This window comes from Xenopus tropicalis, chromosome 3, assembly GCF_000004195.4.
Source record: "Xenopus tropicalis strain Nigerian chromosome 3, UCB_Xtro_10.0, whole genome shotgun sequence".
Lineage (NCBI taxonomy): Eukaryota > Metazoa > Chordata > Amphibia > Anura > Pipidae > Xenopus > Xenopus tropicalis.
The window spans coordinates 133,874,122-133,900,808 of NC_030679.2; the positions used below are offsets into that span (position 1 = coordinate 133,874,122).

Here is a 26,687-nt window from a genome sequence, read left to right on the forward strand (position 1 = left end):
GGTACTGTTGTATTATTACAGAGAAAAGGGAATCATTTAACCATTAAATAAACCCAATAGGACTGTTCTGCCCCCAATAAGGGGTAATTATATCTTAGTTGGGATCAAGTACAGGTACTGTTTTATTATTACAGAGAAAAGGGAATCATTTAACCATTAAATAAACCCAATAGGACTGTTCTGCCCCCAATAAGGGGTAATTATATCTTAGTTGGGATCAAGTACAGGTACTGTTGTATTATTACAGAGAAAAGGGAATCATTTAACCATTAAATAAACCCAATAGGACTGTTCTGCCCCCAATAAGGGGTAATTATATCTTAGTTGGGATCAAGTACAGGTACTGTTTTATTATTACAGAGAAAAGGGAATCATTTAACCATTAAATAAACCCAATAGGACTGTTCTGCCCCCAATAAGGGGTAATTATATCTTAGTTGGGATCAAGTACAGGTACTGTTTTATTATTACAGAGAAAAGGGAATCATTTAACCATTAAATAAACCCAATTGGACTGTTCTGCCCCCAATAAGGGGTAATTATATCTTAGTTGGGATTAAGTACAAGGTACAGTTTTATTATTACAGAGACAAAGGAAACCATTTTTTAAAATTAGAATTATTTGATTATAACGGAGTCTCACCTCTGTTCATCTTGAGACTCTGGTTTGGAATTTCTTCTGTTGGGTTGAGTCGGTGGGGTTGCTCCTCGTGGCCCCGGCTCTCTGCCCCGTGCACTTGCTGCGCTGCTATTTTAACCTGTTATTCCACTTCCCGTTTTCTCATGACTTTTCCTTTATTTCATCATTCCTTTTAATATTGCTGAAGCAGACAGTTTTAGCATTTTCCCACATATCATATATAGAGGACTAAACAAGCACTGATTAATAGTGATGGGTGAAAAAAATCCGCCAGGCATGGACTGGCGGCAAATTTCTGCGTTTGGCCATTGGCGCATTGTTTCACGAAACAGGTGACAAAAAACGACAAAGATTCGCAAATTTTAAAGCAAGGTGAAACGGGACAGATTTGCTCATCACTACTGATAAAGACCTCGGTGGCCCATTCACTAAACAATTTTGAGCTAACTTTGTATTTTTTCTAACTTTTTTTTAACTATGCAATAGGGATGCACCAAACCCACCCAGCAGGATTTGGCGCGATTCCCAAACCGAATGCAAATTCTAATTAACATATGCTTATTAGGATTGGAAGGGGTTATTTATCGGGGCATGCTAAGCGTGCAGCAAAAAGAAATTTTCAGTGCCCATTTAACCCTTTCCGAACTTTAATTAGCATATGCTAATTTATGCTAATTAGGATTAGGTTCGCCCGGGACCGCCGATCAGGCCAAAACCGAATCGGATTTGGTGCATCCCTACTATGGAAAAAGTTAGTTAAAACTCAACTACTTTTTCACAGTTTTCGTTAAAAAAACCACAAAAAATTGTATTTTGCGCAAAGACTACGAACATTTCAGAATTCTTTAAAGCTTTGGTTACACTTTCCTCGGGACTATCTTTTCGCCACTCAGTCGAGAACCATGGAGTCCTATGGAAGGCTTCCAAAGCCAGAAAGGTTTTCGTGGCTTAACAAACTTTTCGGCACAAAAATGGTGTGACTTTCGGAACTCAATTGCGATATTTTCGTATGACCGATAAAAGCATTTTAGAACACCAGAAATTATCGTGGTTACTGCTAATTTTTACCATATCGTGATTTAAGCCAAGAAAACCATCGGATTTTAGTAAATGTGCCCCTTAATCTGGGTTGAGAAAAGTCAACTCTCAATCTGTTGAAACGATACCCAGCATACAAAACTGTATGTTTATATACACACACTCACACATATATACAGGTATAGGACCCGTTATCCAGAATGCTCGGGACCAAGGGTATCCCAGATACGAATGTAATTTGGATCTCCATAACTAAAGTCTACTAAAAAATCAATAAAACATTAATTAAACCCAATAGGATAGTTTTGCATCCAATATGAATTATTGGGGTAATTATATCTTAGTTGGGATCAAGTACAGGTACTGTTTTATTATTACAGAGAAAAGGGAATCATTTAACCATTAAATAAACCCAATAGGCCTGTTCTGCCCCCAATAAGGGGTAATTATATCTTAGTTGGGATCAAGTACAGGTACTGTTTTATTATTACAGAGAAAAGGGAATCATTTAACCATTAAATAAACCCAATAGGCCTGTTCTGCCCCCAATAAGGGGTAATTATATCTTAGTTGGGATCAAGTACAGGTACTGTTTTATTATTACAGAGAAAAGGGAATCATTTAACCATTAAATAAACCCAATAGGCCTGTTCTGCCCCCAATAAGGGGTAATTATATCTTAGTTGGGATCAAGTACAGGTACTGTTTTATTATTACAGAGAAAAGGGAATCATTTAACCATTAAATAAACCCAATAGGCCTGTTCTGCCCCCAATAAGGGGTAATTATATCTTAGTTGGGATCAAGTACAGGTACTGTTTTATTATTACAGAGAAAAGGGAATCATTTAACCATTAAATAAACCCAATAGGGCTGTTCTGCCCCCAATAAGGGGTAATTATATCTTAGTTGGGATCAAGTACAGGTACTGTTTTATTATTACAGAGAAAAAGGAATCATTTAACCATTAAATAAACCCAATAGGGCTGTTCTGCCCCAATAAGGGGTAATTATATCTTAGTTGGGATCAAGTACAGGTACTGTTTTATTATTACAGAGACAACGGAATCATTTAACCATTAAATAAATCCAATAGGCCTGTTCTGCCCCCAATAAGGGGTAATTAAATCTTAGTTGGGATCAAGTACAAGTACTGTTTTATTATTACAGAGAAAAGGGAATCATTTAACCATTAAATAAACCCAATAGGCCTGTTCTGCCCCCAATAAGGGGTAATTATATCTTAGTTGGGATCAAGTACAAGTACTGTTTTATTATTACAGAGAAAAGGGAATCATTTAACCAACTAAGATATAATTACCCCTTATTGGGGGCTGAACAGTCCTATTGGGGTTATTTCATGGTTAAATGATTCCCTTTTCTCTGTAATAATAAAACAGTACCTGTACTTGATCCCAACTAAGATATAATTACCCCTTATTGGGGGCAGAACAGCCCTATTGGGTTTATTTAATGGTTAAATGATTCCCTTTTCTCTGTAATAATAAAACAGTACCTGTACTTGATCCCAACTAAGATATAATTACCCCTTATTGGGGCAGAACAGCCCTATTGGGTTTATTTAATGGTTAAATGATTCCCTTTTCTCTGTAATAATAAAACAGTACCTGTACTTGATCCCAACTAAGATATAATTACCCCTTATGGGAGACAAAGCAATCCTATTGGGTTTATTTAATATTTAAATTATTTTTAGCTGACAAGTTACAGAGATCCAAATTATGGAAAGATTCTGTATTCGGAAAACCCCAGGTCCCGAATATTCTGGATAACAGGTCCCATACCTGTACTGTACATTGTATATGTACAGTACATGGATACACAATCCCTGTTTTGTATATAAGGGAGGGCCAGGACTCAGCTGCAATTGGCCCAGTATATTTAGTGGGGTATAAAGGAAGAATGATAGATATCCCTACACATTTTAGGGTTTATACCTTCCCAGGGGAAGGAGGGATCTAAATCTATCATTGTGTTTATTTGAATACAGGTCCTTAAGCAACTCTGTTTCTTTTTTATGTAAACCATCATAAAACCTATTAATCATGCTACAAATACATCATAAATACTGAAAAAGTGTATGACCATAATAATAAAACTTTATTTTACCATTTATATTAAGTACGCTATAGGATAATTAGCACAGGAACATTTGCATATTATGCAATCAGTAAAAGGGAACTCGTTCCGAGGGAAGTTCACAGTGTCCCCTTAATAGTAACATGCAGCCAGGGTTGAACTGGGGGGGCTCCCCACCGGGAGCTTATGGCTGTATTTACATAGGGCTTGTTACCTTTAAATTCACAAAACATTACCTTAACTAGGAATCCATGAACTAGATTTATGGAACATCTTAGAACCATACAAATACTCAGTCACGACGTTGAGTCATCGCCTGTGAGTCCTACCCGAAGGCATGGGCTCCGATGCTCATGTGTCCAAGGCTTTCACCAATGAACAACATGTGTGGGCAGATCCACCTTCACCGAAGCTAGGGTGAAGACCACCAAGTCTTGGCCTAGGGTCAACCCAGAGGACTATGACACCTATCCAGGGTGCACAAATCAAACACAAAAAGGGTGCAGAAGTGTACGGGTGCAATGGCATTAATCGCCTTGGTAAGGCTCCAGCTGGAAGGAATAAAAGAAAAATACCTCCCACCCACCTAATGGCTGTGGCAAGGAAGTGAAGCATGATTAGGCATACTGAGCATGTGCAAAGCCCCTGACAAAAAATAAATCAGCAGCTCTTCTCTAATGGGAACACAGCCCCTCCGCTTTCATCAAGCTTCAGCTTCATCACAATTAGCAATAATCACGCCTCGGTTTGACGTCATTGGCTATAATACTGCAACTGCCCAAAGCTCAGTAACTAAACATACACATAGCACACACAAAGGTGACCTCTAGCAGCTTCAAGAGAACAGAGGTCATAGACAAGGAGTGGAGAGTACAAACAGCATAGGGAGAAGATATTTAGTACCTTATATTCAGCTTTTTTGGATATTCCACCATGGCCGTGATCAGTAGAACGTTTTCAGAAAGTAGTTTAGATTTAAGAATTAGGAAGCCATTTTGTAAACGATTAATGTTTTGTTTTTCCCACTTCCCTATTTCTATTTGCATAATATGCAAATGTACCTTTTCTAATTGTAGCTTATATAGTAGTTTTCTAAATGATCAAACAGCTTTTTGAATGTTTATTAATAATCTTATAGGGCTTACAATGGGGTTATATAATATAGTTATATGTATGACTGTCAAGCATTTCAGCAAAGGTTTATTGAGCTAAACTGAGGTATAGCTGCTGTTTATACTCCTTGTCTATAATCTGTATTCTCTTGAAGCTGCTAGAGGTCCCCCTTGTGTGTATGTTTAGTGACTGAGCTTTGCGCAGTGGCAGTATCATAGCCAATGAGGTCAAACCAAGGCGTGATTATTGCTAATTGTGATGAAGCTGAAACTTGATGAAAGCGGAGGGGCTGTGTTCCCATTAGGGAAGAGCTGCTGACTTATTTTTAGTCAGGGGCTTTGCACATGCTCAGTATTCCTAATCATGCTTCACTTCCTTGCCACAGCCATTAGGCGGGTGGGAGGTATTTTTCTTTTATTCCTTCCAGCTGGAGCCTTACCAAGGCGATTAATGGCATTGCACCCGTACACTTCTGCACCCTTTTTGTGTTTGATTTGTGCACCCTGGATAGGTGTCATAGTTCTCTGGGCTTGACCCTAGGCCAAGACTTGGTGGTTTTCTCCCTAGCTTTGGCGAAGGTGGATCCACCAGCACATGCTGTTCCATTGTGATTGGATTAGTGGAAGAGTATATATGCTGAGGACTTCCCATACCAGTCAGTTGAACTGAAGAAGCTGCTCGGATGAGTAGTGAAACGTCTTCAATGATTACCAAACAAGTCCAGTTTCTTTAAATTTATTTATACTAGATATACCATGACCTGGATGAATGAAAATCTTTATAGGCTGAAAGAAAGCAGTTGCTGACAAGCTCAATGAAAGAACAAAGATCCAACAACGTGGGGACATTTTTTCATTTCACCCCTTAGATTAATAATCCCTGGATTAAGGTCCACCCACCCCGGTATATAGAAATATCTGTTAAAAATATCACTTGCCACTTATCAGAGAGACTCTTGGGGGTCATTTATAAACACTGGCCAAATTTGCTCCTGGGCAGTTACCCATAGCAACCAATCAGATGTTTGATTTTGTTATGGCTCAAAAAAAACTAATCTCTAATTGGTTGCTATGGGTTACTTCCCAGGTGCAAATTTATAAACAGTGTTTATAATTGAGTCCCCTTTTTTCATTGCAGCAATTTATTGAAAAGCAGATACAGATCCCAATGCTGTAGGGAAGTGATTCTTTGGGGAAGGCACATGGTTGTGCTTACAGATCAATTGACTTAAGGCTAAGGTTTTATGGATTGTAGACCTATGGTAAATACAACACAAAATGCATAAGGCTGAGTTAATACTGTGTCTTCCAAGGCTGTTCTCTGGGGGATATTTTGTTTGGAGTGTCTGTATTTCAATGCTTTCAATGCTCCATCCTTGTTATTAGGAGATTTCTGGACATCGACCTTCTAATACAGGGCTCATAAAACTGATGTCCGTGTCTTATGCACTGAATGTGTTATTATTTCTCACAGAAGGCTTTTTGCAGAAAGGTGCAAACTTTATCATTCCACTTTTTGTCTCTCCACATGTGAACACAGTCTTCTTTTCCACCGGAATTATTCGGCTCCCCCTTCATCCAGAATCTGCAGAAGAATTGCAAACTGGGTTAAACTGGGAACTGCACATTACATACTAAGAAAAGAATGGCATTATGGGTCGTGTTATCCCTACTTCCCGAATATCTTTACAAACCAGCACTTGTGAAACATTAAGAGACAGGCAGATAGGCAGAGAGAGAAATATATATTGTAGTGTAGTAGATTCAACATTTGATGTTTTACATAAGAAACTGCATGAATAAACCAGAAAATATTAGAGTCCATAAACACGACGCTACCATGATTGCACATAAGCAGTACAATAAAACTGAAGCTTTAACATAAAGGTTTCAATTTTCCTTCTATCGCCCTTGCACAGGGTCTGACTGGGGGGGTGCAGGGCCCCCAAGGTGCCCTGCTGGCCGCGTCCCCCGCCGTGCCCCCTAACCCCCCCTGATCACGTCCTCCCCTGATCACGCATAAGTGAAATGTGTCAGGGGAGGACACCCGCAGACAGAGGACAAGCATTGGGTCTGGGCCACAGGGGCCCATCGGGTTTTTTCCCAGTGTCCCGGCGGCCCAGTCCAACCCTGCCCTTGCACGCTATCTAGTACAGTGCCAAGTATTGTTGGGTGCTGGAAAAAATCATGCCAGTATGGCACTCATGTACAAGTACTCTGGGTCAGCACAATTACATTCAGTGGGGGGTCCGTCCCTAGTCAATCTCACTTTACTTGTCCTTTAATGCTCTTTATTAGTGATGGGCGAAATGTTTCACCAGGCATGGGTTTGCAGCAAATTTCCGCGTTTTGCCATTGGCAGATTGTTTCGCAAAACAGATGAAAAATTTGCAGCGGAAAAATTCGCTGCGCGTCCAAAAATTGACACAAGAATAGGCGTGCATCCAAAAATTGTAGCAAGAATAGTCACAGGCGTCAAAAGAATAGTTTGTCACGGGCAACAATTTTTTTGCCGCGTGACATTTTCGCCGCTTCACAAATTTTTTGCCGAACCAAAACGGGACAGATTCGCTCATCACTACTTTTTAATGTGCTTGCTAACTATACATACATTCATTTATATAGAGCATATCAATTTATATATGTAATCTAATCCCTTCTGGTTTGCTACATTATGAGTCTTTATTCACTATGTAAAAATTATTAACATCAGAAAACAGTGTAAAAAGTGGCGAAAAATAAGTGATGTTTTGATAAAGTTTGTATGTCCCCTTCAGCATGTTACACCCTGCATCCCAGAAATCATCAATTACAAGAGGAAGTCGTGATATTTTTCAAGGTATCTAAAGCCATATCAAGTTGTAAATATGCCGAACTGAACATGGCAGGCCATTCTGTTGAAGATGCAATGTGTTCAAAAATAGGCGGTAAGGGTACATATTTATTTTATATACAGTAATTTCATAAAATTATTGGTATTATATCACTTCATGAGTGTTTTATTATAGTGTGCACTTTAACTGACTCAATAAAACTTTATGGAAAATGAAGGCTTTTAACTGGGCACCAGAAGCTTCAGCTTACCCCTCTGATGGATTATGGAGTGTTCCATCCACCCATCGCCACCTGTCCTTATCCCTTTTGAGACCAATCCAAAATTCTGACTCATCAGTAAGACTTTCAAGGAAGTTCTAGGGAAGCAGAAGACACATCTCATTACAGCACAGAGGTAACACACAGATGTACTACATATACACATATTCACATTTTAATGAAGACAAAACCTCCAAACAAGTTGGCACGTGAGATTTTGCAAATAAGTGGAATTGTGCATCTGGCACACACAGCCACATGGTGAGTTATCTGCAGATGCATAAATCACAATGACTCCATTGTAGTTGGTACAGATGGTATTTAAAGATGTGGAATGTGTTTTGTACGTTGTGTAACCCTATTCTGGCTACTGTGGTACTTATAACACAAAACTCCCTGTGTGTGATTCTACAGGAGCCCTGAGCCCCCCGCTTATTATGGGGGACAGGTATGATATGAATGAATGGCGTGCCTCCACCCAGGGTAGGTATAGATAGAACTACAGTATATGTCTCCTCCCTTGGACCTGGACTCCCAGCAACTCCCAGTACCTTGCCCCTCCCTTGGGGTAGCTGCTTACCAGGCAGTATATGAACAGCCAAGACACCGGTTATGATGATGAACCAGATGAACCAGATGAACTTGCTTTATTGAAGCAGCCAAAACTTTCAGAGGATGTCACACAGACGGCTCAAGTCACACACTCTCTTTGTACCTCCTGTACTAGAACACAAGACTGTTGTACACCTCTTTACAAGAGGCAGTCACAGGCAGGCCCGGATTTGTGGCGAGGCCACAAAGGCCCGGGCCTAGGGTGGCAGAAACGCCGCCCCTCCGCACAAAAATTCAGACATTTTGCTCCCATACGGGAGTTTAAATGTTCGCGCATGTGCGCTTGCGTCGGCGCGGCGCAGCGCAGGGGGAGGTGGTTTGTTCGCGCATGTGCAGGGGGGAATAGGGGGCGGCCTAGGGGCGCCTAGATTAGAAATCCGGCGCTGGTCACAGGACTAAGACCTTCGCAAAATGGCTTTCATCCCTTTTTATATTGCAGCACACTGCCACCTAGTGGTTGCTGTAGAACAACAGGAAAACTCCCTTTTCACACATAAACAGCTAGGACCACGTTTAGGTGTCCATAACCCAAAAGGCCACCCTCTGGTGCCTGTCAAAAGGGGAGCCCAACTAAAGGGGCCCAATACTTTGGGGTCCCTACAATTGTTAATGTAATGTGCAGTTCAGTCAGTAGATGGCAGCAATCATTAAAGTGTGCTATGTATAGGAATATACTGGGAAGTCTCTAGAGTGGGAGAGGACCCAGGAACATATAAGGGAGTGGAGAAGAAAGAAGAGCCTCTTTGGCCTAAGTACTGCATGGGAACATTACAATCCCTTTATAGAGGGTGCTTTTTAAGCTTTCTAAGCTCACACCTAGGTGGGAAAGGCTTTTGGGCAGGCTAGCTAGTGTGGCAGGTTAAAGGAGAAGGAAAGTCATTTTGGCATTTTACTGCCAATAGATTTGCCACATTAGTTCCACCTAGAACAATATATTTATTCTGCAGAAACCATTACCATACCCGAGTAAACAGCTTTAGAAGCTTTCTCCGTTTCCTTAAGATAGCAGCTGCCATTAAGTAGCTTCCTTCCCTCAGTCTAGCCGTTATAGCTTAGATTACACATTCCTAAGGGAGGGGGGAGTTCTTAGCATTCATGTGGGAGGGGGAGCAGGAGAGAGTAGAGAGCTGCACAGACTCTGGCCCCGGGAATTAAGGCTGTTTCTGAGAGAGGAAGTCTGACACTGGAACATTATGTTTACAAAAAAAGAGACAAGAAATCCTGTGTTTCTTTTGATAGAGGACTCAGTGCAGCATTGCTGTGAGTGCTTATGATAAAGCTTACTTAGTTTTTACCTTTCCTTCTCCTTTAATAACTATGGAACTGCCAATGAGGAGTAGTAAGAGAAACTGCATTGTGGTGCTGGACCCAGTAGAGGCTTCAGGGGGGTTGCACCTTAACAGCGGCACCCATGATTGCAGGAAATTGCTGTCGAAGTTGATGGGACATCAGAATTGTGCTATTTTTTTTTTTCTGCAAGAGTTTCACATTAGGCCAACACTAGGGCACTGACTCAAGCAATGTGCATGTTGCACCTTTCTTTTACACTGTGCACCTTTTTTTTGCACTTTAGCTTCACTTGTCACATATAAGAGCAGGGCCTCTAAGAATTTGCCAATGACTATTTGAGCGCATCCAAGGGTTACAGAGACGTCTTCTGCTGATTTTGCAGGGAGTTGGAAGAGTTAAAAGCTCAAATGTCTGAGAGAACCAAACCCCAAATGAGACTAAGAAATTTCCAGATTGCTACAGGTGTGGTAAGAGTGGCCATATACATCCAGACTGTCCTGTTACTAATGAAGCCAAGACCCAGCCTGCACAGGTCCCAGGTGCAGAAAATTCTATGGAAGATGTTTCAAGTGCCAAGTAGTGGTCATTGGGCCCAGAGTTGAAAGGCTTACAACGGTTCTACAGTGTGAAAGCTCTACTATGAACCTTCTGCACGTGAGGGTGACATCCCTGAAGAAGGGGTTTAGTCAAGAGAAGACTCCTGAGGAAAACACTCCTAGCAAGAAGGTGGTCGCTGGGGCCTCTGCCACCCCTGATAGATAAAAGAGACTAGGTGAGTGCTCAACTCTGGGAAGGCTAGTGTTAGGTTCCCAGGTAACTGCAGTGATACAGAAATTGTTGCCTTTTTTACTATTCATGACATCAGAAAATATGGCAAGCCAGGACATTTTGTCTAAGGAGATCCAAGGATTTTCCTCCAGTTTTGCCTACATGCCTTTCAGGTCAAACAGGTCATGTACTTAAGCTTGCTCTGCTTGTGAAATCATCCCCTTGGTTACAGGAAGGGGAGAGATCCAATTGGCTTGGAGAAGAGAGAAAGGCCTGAGCCTGGGTGCCTCTAGGTACATCTGGAAAAGGAGAAGGACCCTCCTCCCAAGCTACAAGGTGGACTGGTAAGTGACCCATCAAAGATAGGATACTGGCAAAGGAACAAGAATGTGGCCTCTTTGTGAGGATAGGTCTTGTATGTGCCTGCTATGTGGGAGAGGTACTTGGAGGAACGTAATGCTTTCTAGGCTAATAAGAGCTCTTGGGAAGGGACATATTGCAGGGAAGCAAACTTTACATATATTCACCCCATCCGGAGTTGAACTGTAGGGCTATTATATTCAAAGGACTATGTTATATAGTGTTATTTTATCTGATAGCGAGATTGATATCCCCATGCAGTAGAGTTAATCCTATTAGATCCCTTTTGCATTTTTATCTTTCTATACAAAGTTTATTATTTCTGCAGATCTCTGCGTAGTTTATTTCTTAGTGAGTCCCCATGAGGTGTATCCCTCAGTGCCCATGAGGTGTAGCGACTGTACTGTAGTATCTCCATGTCCCTGTCTCTTTAAAATTCCCAGGTTTGCTGCTTTGCCAACAGGTAAAATGCCAGGTCAAAGCAACTATGATCCTATTCTGAGTGCACCAAGAAAGGGTTACACTCTGCTCTTTAGTCGCCAGTAACTGCAATGCAAACATCATGAGAGCAGGTGTTTTTCATGATTTTATTCTTCGCTAGCAATGGTTAGTCCAATGGGAATATATGGATAATCGATTCAATCATAAAACTAGCATAGATTCCTAGCTCTGCATCATACTACTGGTCTAGGTTCAAGAACCTACATTCATTTGAATCCATCGTAAATTATAAATATGACATGGAGGGTGGATATTGTGCTGGCTTTAGGAATGATAAAATGAATTGACTGGACTTTAAATCAAGAGATGAAGTGGGAGATGTCAAAGCCCTGAGCTTTGGTTCCATATTATTCTTATATGTGGAAATAATGTAGGGCTGGTAGTAGTGCAATATACAGGGATCCAAATCTATTTTAGTGGTGGTAGTGGTTTCTTAAGTACATTTTATTGCATGGGTTCCAATATATGGTCTTTGGGGCAGTGATTCTTTACCTATTACAGTACAATTTAGAAATGGGACCTGGATCTCCCCACTATAATGTAATAGTAATACCTTTCTATATGTAATATAATGTCTATAGTGAACAGAGTTGTATGTACAGTCAGTGCCTTACCTGTTCCCTCTCACTGTTGATAACAACCAGGTCGCTGTTCATTGATTTACAAATGGCCCGGGCCTCTGTCCAGTTCTTCATAGTGGTAACAATATAATAACAGTTTCCATCAAATTTTTTCCAGCCAGAATCACACTGACATATCTCTGAAAGAGAAGACAGAGTTTGGGTCTGTACAAGTGAACATAGATGATCCCCCTGATGCCTGTGCGGCGCTGTTGTGTAAAGTCGTAGTAAAGTCAGTATTGGAATATTTAAATCCATTGTTGCACTGACCATTTTTACTGGTGAGGGATGAAAGGCCTGGAAAGGCCTCACCTTGAGTATGCAATGGGCCTCAGTCCATAAAGGAAAACTATACCCCAGAGCAATGTAAGTATCTAAAAATATCACATAAAACAGCTCATATGTAAAACCCTGCCTCATCTAAATAAACCGTTTCATAACAATATACTATTTTAATGGTATGTGCTATTTGAAAATTTCCATTTTAAGTACTAAGGGCCGCCCCCTGGGATCATAGGATTCACGGTGCACACAAACAAGCCAAGGCACACATACATGCTAGGCCCCATCAGCCAATGAATGGTCAGAGTTCTGCCTTTTACTCCCACAATACTTCCTGTTACAGTTAGAGCTGCATTATTTCCTGTCAGCTGATCTCTGAGGGAGCACACAGCCCATCACTAAATGGCGGCTCAAGGGAAAGGATGTAAAAGGGCAATATTTACTGATATATATATTCCAGTTTGGTGAGATTCTATAATAAGTGACCTCATTTAAATGATTTTTGGTTAAGTCTTAATTCTGGGGGTATAGATTTCCTTTACGAAGAACAATAAAAAAAAATAGTCAAGTTAATATTAATATTAGATTGGTATAGCATTATTTTTATAGTAAACACTGATGTTCACATTAAGTTTCTACTTCAGCACCAGTAAAGGGACTGATATTTGTAGGAAAAGCATCAATAAGGATTCAGTGCCTTAAGACCAATGTAGCCAATGACATCAAACTCTCAGTACAAGCATTGGTTGGTCACCAAGGTCTAAACTGCAGGGCGATAAGGACATTGAAGATAATTATAATAGCACCTGTAAGTATGATGAAGCCCTGTATAGCAGCACCATTAAGAACATTAGCACTTAAAAAACACAGGACAGCAATGTTGCAGTAGCCAAAGGACAAAACAGGTCATTAAGACAGCATCTAAGTAGAGTTTAATGTAAACAGCGAACCAGAAACGTAGGATTAGCCAGGACACACTCAGATAAAGAAATTTTATAACCAAACTACAAGCCATGGGTTCGCCAAAAGAGTAGCCACACACTAACCAGGTCAAACTCATGTAATATATCAATCTGCCCAATTTCTAAACCTAGGGGTTAGCCATGACCTTACTAGGAATACTCGGCAAGGCATCAGGATTACCTTTATCATTGCTTGATAGAAATTAATAAAACTTTACTTGTCAAAAAAGGGAAACCCATGTTCAGAAAGAAATATGTCACAAAAAGGGAGCCTTCATCAGGACGTACTGACAAGGGCTGAAAAAAGGAAGTAGAATTTAATAAAAATCATTCATGAACAGGAAATTATACTTGGTCATTCTTTGCCAGGAGTTGTGACAGACTCGGTATTGGTACTGAACGCTGAACTCTTAAAAAACGATTTTGAAGGGATTAAGTGTTAATACTTTTCCTTCCTATGAATTACAGCAGGGGTCCCCAACGTTTTTTAAATATAAAAAAGTTGGGGAGCAACACAAGCATGAAAGACTTTCTTAGGGGGTGCATAGTAAGGGCTGTGATTGGTTGCGACATACTGTATTGGTCACAAGCCAGTGGTTGGGGATTAGTGATGGGTGAAAAAATTCGCCAGGCATGGATTTGTGGCAAATTTCCGCGTTTCACCATTGGCAGATTTTTTTTTGCAAAACGGGTGTCAAACTTAGCAGCCGAACTGTCCAAGCATCAAAAGAATTGTCTCTCTCATCACAAGAATTGTCTCTCTCATCACAAGAATCGTCTCTCTCATCACAAGAATTGTCTCTCTCATCAAAAGAATTGTCTCTCTCATCAAAAGAATTGTCTCTCTCATCACAAGAATTGTCTCTCTCATCAAAAGAATTGTCTCTCTCATCAAAAGAATTGTCTCTCTCATCACAAGAATTGTCTCTCTCATCACAAGAATTGTCTCTCTCATCAAAAGAATTGTCTCTCTCATCAAAAGAATTGTCTCTCTCATCACAAGAATTGTCTCTCTCATCAAAAGAATTGTCAGTTGCGCAAAATTTTCTCCATTTTGCGAATCTTTTGAAAAATTTGCAAATTTTTCAGTAACGTGAAATGGGACAGATTCGCTCATCGCTATTGGTGACCACTGAATCAGTGAATCACAACGCAACTTGAAAACCCAACAAGAAACTGTTCTGACTTTGTATCCATCCTTCCTTCTATTAATGTTTTAAAGAATGTTAATGTTAAAGATGAAGCTAGAACAAGTGCAAAGTGAAATGAATAAAATGACTACGGGAACAGATTTGTATCTAAATTTTATCTATATGTTGGTGGCGAATGTAAGATTTGAGGCTATTTCAAAGAAAGAAAGTACAGGTATGGGACCCATTATTCAGAATTTTTGGGACCTGGGGTTTTCCGGATAAGGGGTCTTTCCGTAATTCGGATCTCCTACCTTAAGTCTGCTAAAAAAATTATTTAAACAGTAATGAAACCCAATAGGATTGTTTTGGCTCCAATAAGGATTCATTATATCTTAGTTATGGCCAAGTACAAGGTACTGTTTTATTATTACAGAGAAAAAGGAATCATTTAACCATGAAATAAACCCAATAGGGCTGTTCTGCCCCAATAAGGGGTAATTATATCTTAGTTGGGATCAAGTACAGGTACTGTTTTATTATTACAGAGAAAAGGGAATCATTTAACTATTAAATAAACCCAATAGGGCTGTTCTGCCCCCAATAAGGGGTAATTATATCTTAGTTGGGATCAAGTACAGGTACTGTTTTATTATTACAGAGAAAAGGGAATCATTTAACCATTAAATAAACCCAATAGGGCTGTTCTGCCCCCAATAAGGGGTAATTATATCTTAGTTGGGATCAAGTACAGGTACTGTTTTATTATTACAGAGAAAAGGGAATCATTTAACCATTAAATAAACCCAATAGGGCTGTTCTGCCCCCAATAAGGGGTAATTATATCTTAGTTGGGATCAAGTACAAGGTACTGTTTTATTATTACAGAGAAAAATGAAACATTTTTAAAAATGTGAATTATTTGATTAAAATGGAGTCTATGGGAGATGACCTTTCTGTAATTCGGAAATTTCTGGATAATGGGTTTCTGGAAAAGGGGTCCGATACCTGTACTTTGAGATAAAGGGGACAATGGACAATAAATAAATGGCCTAATAAAGACAAATATGTGCATTATTGTTATTATTATCATCATCTCCAAACCTGAAGGGTCAACTCAAACAATAATGGGGGAGTAAGCCCAATACTCTATACTCCATTATATAGGGAAATAATTACATTAGGATATCCTATATACACAGAGGCAATTCCAGTTTTGCATGAATATATTACTATGTTTCTCATCATGCCTACAAATATCCCCACTGAATAGAGTGTAGATCCAACTTTTATGCTAATGTTGCCATGGTGTTATGATGAGAAAACACTCATGAGATTTATTTATATGATATTTGTATTGCTTGGTCATGGTGCCTAGCCTAACAGACTGATAATACCAGGTTCCCAGAGGAAAAAGCCACAGAATACCCATCAGGAAACCCATAGCAGGGCTAAGATGACATATCATCGCTTCTGTTACACAGTTAGTTACCCTTTTGTCTTGTCTGTAAGATGTCCTGCCTTATAGTGTCCATAGCTTCTGATATACGGGAATCTAAAAAGAAGAGATGCAAACTGTTAAATTATACATTAATCATCACTGTCATCCCCACCCAATTTTGAATATTTTACAACTGAAAATAATAGGGCTCATTGACTGGGGGTAAAAATTAGTGATGGAATGCAAAATGGAAGAAAATTACATCTATATGAAAACCATGCAGTTCCACTGAGCAAACAGATAGGGGCCATGCCAGGCAATAAAAGGTGTAAGAAGATTAAAAAGAATGATTTGGCTACAACCGGGCTAAGCTCTCCGAGGGACCCATGGATGTATTCCATCAGGCCCTGATGCTTTGTTATATTGGCTTAATATTTTGTGGGCAATGTATGGCTATCTGTTCTACCGTGATTTTTTTTCCTTTCCTTTCATCCTAAGTTTTTGGTTTTTTTATTACTTTTAATACACATTTTTAATAGTGTAATATGCTATCTGGAATTGAACCAGTGACCTGCAGGTTACTATCAGGGCCGTGGAGTCGGTAGATAAATTCTCCGACTCCGATTCGCCGACTCCGACTCCTCTGTTTTTAATATGCTAATGTATTTTATACATTCATACAGTCAATGAAAAGCATGCTTCATGGTCACTCAACGTGTTCGTTTATGCACTGCGTGCATTGGGCTTTATTCTTATAGCAGAGAAGTAATTAATTATGACTTTTTGTGAATTGGGACATTCAAACTTGCTTTATTTTTTCTTTTTATTCCCATTTAAATTTAGTAGGAGTTGGAGTCGGAGTCGGTTCATTTTTTGCTGACTCCAACTCCAGGTAACCAAAATTGCCTCCGACTCCACAGCCCTGGTTACTATACAGTCTGCAATAACTCTACTCTATATGAGCAAACAGCTAGGCCCCTGGTTCAATGCCTTGTTATGCTCTGGTTTTCATGCAGTCATAGTTATCTCTATTAATCTGGCCATATGTACTCAGAGTTTGCTATCAGCCTGCCTATATAACCCCCAGCTCTGAGCTCACTCACTGCCCGTTGGAGGTTAAGTCAGCTTATTCCTAAGTTTTCTGTTTTCTGAATCCTGTCTTGTCTTGCCCCGTCCTGGTGTAAAATTTGTCTTCATTTACAGGTATGGGATCCGTTATCCAGAAATCCATTATCCATAAAGTTCTGAATTATGGAAAGGCCATATCCCATAGACTCCATTATAAGCAAATAATTCTAATTTTTAAAAATGATTTCCTTTTTCTCTGTAATACTTGATCCCAATTAAGATTTAATTACCCCTTATTGGGTATTGGGTTTATTTCATGTTTAAATGATTCCCTTTTCTCTGTAATAATAACATAGTACCTGTACTTGATCCCAACTAAGATATAATTACCCCTTATTGGGGGCAGAACAGCCCTATTGGGTTTATTTAATGGTTAAATGATTCCCTTTTCTCTGTAATAATAAAACAGTACTTGTACTTGATCCCAACTAAGATATAATTACCCCTTATTGGGGGCAGAACAGCCCTATTGGGTTTATTTAATGGTTAAATGATTCCCTTTTCTCTGTAATAATAAAACAGTACCTGTACTTGATCCCAACTAAGATATAATTACCCCTTATTGGGGGCAGAACAGCCCTATTGGGTTTATTTAATGGTTAAATGATTCCCTTTTCTCTGTAATAATAAAACAGTACTTGTACTTGATCCCAACTAAGATATAATTACCCCTTATTGGGGGCAGAACAGCCCTATTGGGTTTATTTAATGGTTAAATGATTCCCTTTTCTCTGTAATAATAAAACAGTACCTGTACTTGATCCCAACTAAGATATAATTACCCCTTATTGGGGGCAGAACAGCCCTATTGGGTTTATTTAATGGTTAAATGATTCCCTTTTCTCTGTAATAATAAAACAGTACTTGTACTTGTTCCCAACTAAGATATAATTACCCCTTATTGGGGGCAGAACAACCCTATTGGGTTTATTTAATGGTTAAATGATTCCCTTTTCTCTGCAATAATAAAACAGTACTTGTACTTGTTCCCAACTAAGATATAATTACCCCTTATTGGGGGCAGAACAACCCTATTGGGTTTATTTAATGGTTAAATGATTCCCTTTTCTCTGTAATAATAAAACAGTACCTGTACTTGATCCCAACTAAGATATAATTACCCCTTATTGGGGCAGAACAACCCTATTGGGTTTATTTAATGGTTAAATGATTCCCTTTTCTCTGTAATAATAAAACAGTACCTGTACTTGATCCCAACTAAGATATAATTACCCCTTATTGGGGGCAAAACAGCCCTATTGGGTTTATTTAATGGTTAAATGATTCCCTTTTCTCTGTAATAATAAAACAGTACTTGTACTTGATCCCAACTAAGATATAATTACCCCTTATTGGGGGCAGAACAACCCTATTGGGTTTATTTAATGGTTAAATGATTCCCTTTTCTCTGTAATAATAAAACAGTACCTGTACTTGATCCCAACTAAGATATAATTACCCCTTATTGGGGGCAGAACAGCCCTATTGGGTTTATTTAATGGTTAAATGATTCCCTTTTCTCTGTAATAATAAAACAGTACTTGTACTTGATCCCAACTAAGATATAATTACCCCTTATTGGGGGCAGAACAGCCCTATTGGGTTTATTTAATGGTTAAATGATTCCCTTTTCTCTGTAATAATAAAACAGTACCTGTACTTGATCCCAACTAAGATATAATTACCCCTTATTGGGGGCAGAACAGCCCTATTGGGTTTATTTAATGGTTAAATGATTCCCTTTTCTCTGTAATAATAAAACAGTACTTGTACTTGTTCCCAACTAAGATATAATTACCCCTTATTGGGGGCAGAACAACCCTATTGGGTTTATTTAATGGTTAAATGATTCCCTTTTCTCTGCAATAATAAAACAGTACTTGTACTTGTTCCCAACTAAGATATAATTACCCCTTATTGGGGGCAGAACAACCCTATTGGGTTTATTTAATGGTTAAATGATTCCCTTTTCTCTGTAATAATAAAACAGTACCTGTACTTGATCCCAACTAAGATATAATTACCCCTTATTGGGGCAGAACAACCCTATTGGGTTTATTTAATGGTTAAATGATTCCCTTTTCTCTGTAATAATAAAACAGTACCTGTACTTGATCCCAACTAAGATATAATTACCCCTTATTGGGGGCAAAACAGCCCTATTGGGTTTATTTAATGGTTAAATGATTCCCTTTTCTCTGTAATAATAAAACAGTACTTGTACTTGATCCCAACTAAGATATAATTACCCCTTATTGGGGGCAGAACAACCCTATTGGGTTTATTTAATGGTTAAATGATTCCCTTTTCTCTGTAATAATAAAACAGTACCTGTACTTGATCCCAACTAAGATATAATTACCCCTTATTGGGGGGCAGAACAGCCCTATTGGGTTTATTTAATGGTTAAATGATTCCCTTTTCTCTGTAATAATAAAACAGTACCTGTACTTGATCCCAACTAAGATATAATTAACCCTTATTGGGGGCAACAAGCCTATTGGGTTTATTTAAAGGTTTAAATGATTTTTTAGCAGACTTAAGGTATGGAGATCCAAATTCTGGAAAGATCCCTTTTCCAGAACACCCCAGGTCCTGAGCATTCTGGATAATGGGTCCAATACCTGTACTAGTTTTTGATCATGGTCTGTTCCTTGTTATGAGTTTGTCTCATGATTATTTGGCTTTTTATCTGGTTCTGACCCAGCCTGTCTGGCCACGCCCAGTTCTGTCCTTATCGGTTTCTTCTCTGCAGTTCATGTTTGGCTGCCTCCTTTCCCCTGTGGGATTCTTGTGTGGTACGATCCAGCAGCATCTTAGTAGCTGAGGGCCAGTCCCAAAGCCACAGTTGGTTGTTACATGCAGAAGAGCACATCTAGTCCGGAACCCAGCTATTTTCATAGGGTTCTGGGTTACCCTTACATGAAAAAGACTCTCTTGCTTCAATGCTTCACTTTTCTTAGCTATAAAAGATTTGTAAAATGTATTAACTTAAACTGTTATGTAGTGATTATTCCCCAACCTAGAACTGTCAGTCTGGCACTTTTAGCAACAATCTGGTCAATACCAGGCCACCTAAGATGCTTGTGGGTTTCTGTGTATCTTCTAGATTACAATTTCTTTGGATCATTGTTAGGAATAATAATGTAGAAGTGTGTCCTCCTGGGAGTGTTTTTCAGCATTCAGTCAAGTAGAACCCCCAAAGCCTTTATAAAGAAATTTATACCAGATAGCAAGCTCAGTGTTTGTACAAATGCTACGGTGTCTCATTTTACACCAAATTAAAAACAAATTGTAAGATGGAACTGGGTAATGAAGAAGGATTTAGCAGCGGCCTGAGCAATAATTCCCATCAAACTGTTAAACCCAGTGCAAAAATTAAGGAATCAGAGAATTATTTCCTTCAGTGGAGCAACTGGAGAATGAAAAATACAATATTAGATCTGAAACTGTCATATTTTGATGAGTGGTACCATCAGTGCGGTGTGTTCTAAAATAGTCAATGTGTTTCCCATATTTTACACTTTTTTGGTGTAGGATGAAATGTTCACTTATATACACACATAGATCCAAGAAGAAGCCTTTCTGGGGGCAGGTAGGGCATTGTCCTCTTGTCAGGCAAAAGCAAGGGAGCCATAGATATTTTTATGGTCTCCTTCATCTAGGAGGTCTACTAGGTAACCCATATTTCTTCAGGGCCAGGACACACAAGTGACACAAGCCCACGTATGTAATTTTGTGAGTGCAACATCTGAACAATACCCACTGCTACTAGGGGTTGTTTTGCATTGGGTGAAACTCACAGTATATAAACATGAGGCCGGTCAGGATTATCAGGAACATGAAGACAAGAACCAGCAGGGTCACCAGAACCATCAGGAGTCTCCTCTGTGTCCTCCTTCCTTCTTTGGATTCTTCATGAATCTTCATCTTTGTTGCAGGCTCAGTTGGCATATTTTCATATACATTAAAATGGTTTGGGCTTTTTCCTGGGTATTTGAAATATAAAATATTTTAGCAAAGGTGAATAAAGAGCATGTTCATTTCTAACAGACTCACTGCAAGCCTAGTACTGGTTCAGATATTAATACCTGCCCCTCCCATACACAAAAGCACTAGCTATTTGCTCCCATACAGATACAGTACTGTAGTGTGCGACTCCCAAACCCCCACAGTTTGCCTTATAATACACACTCCCTGCTCACTTCTCTGTTACAGATTAACATAAGGCAGAGTAGTGATTTCGGGCCCCACAACCCACTTGCCTGCTCTGTATAAGCCCTAGCATTAGAGATGTAGCGAACTGTTCGCCGGCGAACTAATTCGCGCGAACATCGGGTGTTCGGGAACGCGCAAGTTCGCGAACTTTCCGCGTATGTTCGCAATTTGGGTTCGCTGCGGTTTTTTTCTCTGCTTTTTTTCTCAGCCTAAAAAACGCCGCACAACCACACATGGCGTTTTTCAGCCTAGTACTGGTGTAAGCAAATCCCGTTTCCATGGTGCCAATAGCGCAAAATAGCAAAAAACACAGCGTATTTCCGCTAGGTCTGCCCGTTTTTACGCAACGCTTTTTCAACAAAGTATTTTTCAGAGAAATTTTTGCTTGATCCCCCTCCTGCATGCCCCTGTCCAGGTCGTGGCACCCTTTAAACAAATTTAAAATCAGTTTTCTGGCCAGAAATGGCTTTTCTAGGTTTTAAAGTTCGCCTTCCCATTGAAGTCTATGGGGTTCGCAAAGTTCGCAAATATTCGCGCTTTTTTTTTTAGGTTCGCTACATCCCTACCTAGCATGGAGAAGCTCGCCTGGACTCTGCCTCCCCCTGGACTTTCTGCTGAAAGAGAAAGGCACAGAACATATCTATAGCTTTCTGTTACATTCCCAGTCTGTGGTTTGTGGTCAGGCCATGAAGGACTGGGCCTAGGGCAGCAAAGATTTGGTGGTAGTATGCCCATAGGTGCAAATGTATTCTCCAGCTTAAGGGCACCCCAGCCCTGAACATTACTCCTGCAAATAATACTATAAAAATGATTATCAACACGTGAGAGGAAATAGTATTCACTATTCTTAATGTGTAATGCCACATGCTGAGCGATTGCCTCACTACAAACAACCAGCTCCCTGTCTGCTGTGGTTAAAGTGAATTGCAAGTGGAAGTTTGGGTGGCTCTACTGCTAAATAACACTTTATTTGAGCACTTTAAAGTAGCTATTCCCTGTAAGGAAAACACCCAGTGGCGTAACTTGGTCATGCTGCCCCCCCCCCGGGCACGGCACAAACAGTCCCTGCTCCTCGCCCCCCCCCCCCTGCTGGCTCACTCATGGGGAGAAGGAACTGCAATACAAGAGTCCCTGCTCCCTTGCCCCCCCTGCTGGCTCACTCATGGGGAGAAGGAACTGCAATACAAGAGTCCCTGCTCCCTTGCCCCCCCTGCTGGCTCACTCGTGGGGAGAAGGAACTGCAATACAAGAGTCCCTGCTCCCTCGCCCCCCCTGCTGGCTCACTCGTGGGGAGAAGGAACTGCAATACAAGAGTCCCTGTGGCCTGGGCCCCCCACGACCTGCTATATAGGCAGTTATGCCACTGAAAACACCTGTTTGCTGCACTAGATAATCCTGAAAATCTATAGCGAAAAGGGTAAGTTGTACTCACCACTATATTGAAACCTATATATATATATGACCACACAATTCATACAAAGACAAGAGCCCCTCTGCACTCACCCATTATTAATATATATAGGGCATATAGACATTCTGTGCATTAAGCTACCAATCAATGCCCTGCCCTGAATGAAGTAACAGAATTGTTAAAGGGGTGGTTCACTTTTAGTATGTTATAGAATGGCCTATTCAAAGCAAGTTTTAGTTGGTTTTCATTATTTATTTATTTTATAGTTCTTCAATAATTTGCCTGTCTTTTAGATGGGGGTCATTGAGCCCGACAGCCAAAAAACTATTGCTTTGTGAAGCTGCAATTTAATTTGTTATTGTTATTTTCTATTATAGGTATGGGACCCATTATCCAGAATGCTTGGGACCAAGGGTATTCCGGATAAGGGTTCTTTCCGTAATTTGAATCTCCATACCTTAAATCTACTAAAAAGACAATAAAACATTAATTAAACCCAATAGGACTGTTCTGCCCAAATAAGGGGTAATTATATCTTAGTTGGGATCAAGTACAGGTACTGTTTTATTATTACAGAGAAAAGGGAAATCATTTAACCATGAAATAAACCCAATAGGGCTGTTCTGCCCCAATAAGGGGTAATTATATCTTAGTTGGGATCAAATACAGGTACTGTTTTATTATTACAGAGAAAAGGGAATCATTTAACCATTAAATAAACCCAATAGGGCTGTTCTGCCCCCAATAAGGGGTAATTATATCTTAGTTGGGATCAAGTACAGGTACTGTTTTATTATTACAGAGAAAAGAGAATCATTTAACCATTAAATAAACCCAATAGGACTGTTCTGCCCCCAATAAGGGGTAATTATATCTTAGTTGGGATCAAGTACAGGTACTGTTTTATTATTACAGAGAAAAGGGAATCATTTAACCATTAAATAAACCCAATAGGGCTGTTCTGCCCCCAATAAGGGGTTATTATATCTTAGTTGGGATCAAGTACAGGTACTGTTTTATTATTACAGAGAAAAGGGAATCATTTAACCATTAAATAAACCCAATAGGGCTGTTCTGCCCCCAATAAGGGGTAATTATATCTTAGTTGGGATCAAGTACAGGTACTGTTTTATTATTACAGAGAAAAGGGAATCATTTAAACATGAAATAAACCCAATAGGGCTGTTCTGCCCCCAATAAGGGGTAATTATATCTTAGTTGGGATCAAGTACAGGTTCTGTTTTATTATTACAGAGAAAAAGAAAATGCATTTTAAAAATCTGAATTATTTGATTAAAATGGAGTCTATGGGAGATGGCCTTTCCATAATGGATAATGGGTTTCTGGATAATGGATCCCATACCTGTACTTATTTTTCTATTCAGGTCCTCTCCTATAAATACATCAGTCTTTCAAACCACTCCCTGGTTACCAAAGTAATTTGAAGCCTAGCAACCAAATAACTGCTGAAATTCCAAACTGCTGAGTTGTTCAACAAAAAGTGAAGCAATTGAAAAACCACAAATATAAAAAAAAAAAAATAACTAATTACAAACTGTCTCAGAATATCACTCTCTAAATCATACTAAAAATGTGGAGAGGACTTGTCTTTGCATATAATCCTGGAAATCCAATTAATATTTACGGGCACATTTACTAAGTAATTATGAGATAAAGTCAGATTTTTTTCTTACTTTTGGATAATTTCGAGATTTACAAGTGGGTTTTCACCAGAACTCGATTTTTCTGTTATTATTCCCAGAAAAATTCGAGTTTTTCGAAAATAATAACTCCCATAATTCATGTTTTATTAATGTTTGGTTAACTTTTTTGTAAAATAAAACTTCGACAGGTTTGATCTGTCGAGTACCATTGAGTCCTATGGAGGCTTAGAAAAGCAGAGGAATAGAATAGTCAGTGACAGCCTGTCTTTCAAGGACAAGTTAATCCCCTCATTATTTTCATTTTCACCCAGCTTCAAAGGGAAACTTAATCCCCTCAATATTTTCAATTTCACTCAGCTTCAAAGGGGAACTTAATCCCTTTATTGTTTTTAGTTTCACACCTTTCAAGGGGAAGTAAATCCCATCATTGTTTTCAGTTTCACCCAGTTTCAACTGAAACTTAAACACATTATTGCTTTCCAAGAATGAGCAGCCAATGCTCCTAAAATGGCTGCTGGAGCACTTCCTGTTTGGAAAAAATGAAAAGGATTCTATGCTATTTGCTATTTAAGCATTAGCGTGACATTTTATAAATACAGCAATGATCGAGTTGCATTCCAATTTATACCATAAATGTGCTCCCTAGTTACTCTCATTGATATTATTGACACTAAAGGCATGGATAGACAGATAGACGGGCAGGCAGTAAGTGATAACATAGTATAAAACAGTGAGATTGGGAAGTGCCTGCTCCCTTTAATGTTGCATCAGAGAGTGTATTTCTTGCTACTCATGTGACTGGTGACTTCCTCTTGTAAATATCATTCTTTTTAGCAAACTTTCTATATCTGGAGAGAGAAAAAGAATTACAGTCGCAGCGGAGACTGCCATCAGAAGAAAGGAGGTTCCTTTTGCCTTAAATCAATGTGTAACATGAGTGTAAAGTAGTAGGGACATAAAATAATGCAGCGCTATTATATAAAGTATCAGTGTTAAACTGTATTATAATAAATAATAGCAATCATGTGACAAGAACATCCCTATAACTGGGGTCTTGGCTGGAGGAAAGCTGATTTTAGCTACATTGTTTCTGTAGTCAGGCAAGCAGTGCAGGGCAAAGTACAGACAGATGCTGCTTTCTGTAGCAATGGCACTTACACATAACATTATATTTTTAAATGAATGTACTGTAAATATTAACCCAGATATTTGTATGTATTTATATATCCTGATACAGAGGGAGCAGATATTCCTGAAACAAACAGCCCGGGGCAGGTGTAAGAGGAGAGTGGCCCCCATCATGGGTGTGGCTAATGCAAGGGAATAGGCTCCTCCCTGCTGTGCTGTTCTCTCTCCATATTAATGATACAGACATATTCCCATATAGATCTCTCCCATCCCAGTCCCTTGTTATACCCCTTACCTCTGTCCATCTTGTGCCAATGGATGGGAAAGTCTCTGTGCCCAGCTGAGTGGTCCCTTCTCTCCCATCCCAGCCCCTTGTTATACCCCTTACCTGTGTCCATCTTGTGCCAATGGATGGGAAAGTCTCTGTGCCCAGCTGAGTGGTTCCTTCTCAGTGTGGTTCTGCCTCCTCTGTACTAGAGACAGCCGCTCCCTGTGCCTCCACTTCTGCTTTCTTTCATCATTATTATGTTGGGTTGGAAACCCCACAGACAGTTCTTCGACTTTGGCTTATTCTTCTGCTTCCGCTTCTTCTTATTCTTCGCGCCCCTCATTTTCTAAATGCTACTCCTCCTACAGTTTTAGGGGTACAACACCCAAACTCCCCACACATCTTCGCCCTATAGCAGAGCAGGTTGCTTGTGCTTTTCTAAGCGATCCAGCCCCCCGTCTTTTTGTGGCGCTGCTCCGAACCCCCCAATTTTCCCATTGACTTTGACAGGGAAGATTTTCAAACTGCTGCCACTCTTACAGCTTTGAAGCTACACCCCCCAAACTTGAATAACATAATAATGGGGTCAGCCCGAATGAAACAGCGACATTTGTTGGATGACCCAAAGTGGGAGGGGCCAAAACAGCCAATCAAATTTTACCCGTTGACTTTTATGGGAAAATTTAAACTGATGCCAATCTTACAGCTTCGAGGCTACACCCCCCAAACTTGAATCACATAGTCATGGGCTCAGCCTGAATGAAAATATGATGATTTCTGGATGCCCAAAAGTGGGCGGAGCTGTGAACAGCCAATCAGATTTTACCTATTGATTTGGTGGAAATTCAACCTGCTGCCAGTCTCACAGTAATAACGTCGGGGTCCCCAAACTTTTTACACTTGGTCACTAGGGGACTGCAG

At 39.7% G+C, this 26,687-nt stretch overlaps 1 protein-coding gene and 1 pseudogene across 2 annotated transcripts; one reads left to right on the forward strand and one right to left on the reverse strand.

The window, feature by feature from the left end:
* Nucleotides 1–5,083: 5,083 nt before the first annotated feature.
* On the forward strand, nt 5,084–5,241 carry LOC116409887 (annotated as a pseudogene).
* A 375-nt stretch (nt 5,242–5,616) lies between these two features.
* Nucleotides 5,617–25,994, reverse strand: asgr1 (asialoglycoprotein receptor 1). 2 transcript variants are annotated; one of them, XM_031899347.1, is made up of 6 exons: nt 25,887–25,994; nt 20,881–21,066; nt 16,001–16,063; nt 12,129–12,274; nt 7,975–8,081; nt 5,617–6,475 (listed from the first exon to the last, which is right to left on the reverse strand). In XM_031899347.1, the coding sequence occupies exons 1-6, from the start codon at nt 25,894–25,896 to the stop codon at nt 6,352–6,354; spliced, it is 636 nt and encodes a 211-aa protein (XP_031755207.1). In that variant the 5' UTR covers nt 25,897–25,994; the 3' UTR covers nt 5,617–6,351. The 2 variants fall into 2 exon arrangements, with proteins under 2 accessions (XP_031755207.1, XP_002935447.4); XM_002935401.5 differs by lacking the exon at nt 25,887–25,994 and adding an exon at nt 25,794–25,866.
* Between the last annotated feature and the right edge of the window lie 693 nt (nt 25,995–26,687).

Coding starts and splice junctions, on each gene's coding strand:
- asgr1 (XM_031899347.1), bottom strand. Junction 16,064..20,880: donor CGGCCTCATGTTTATATACT/GTGAGTTTCACC, acceptor TCTTCTTTTTAG/ATTCCCGTATATCAGAAGCT. Junction 6,476..7,974: donor CTCCATAATCCATCAGAGGG/GTAAGCTGAAGC, acceptor ATTCTTCTGCAG/ATTCTGGATGAAGGGGGAGC.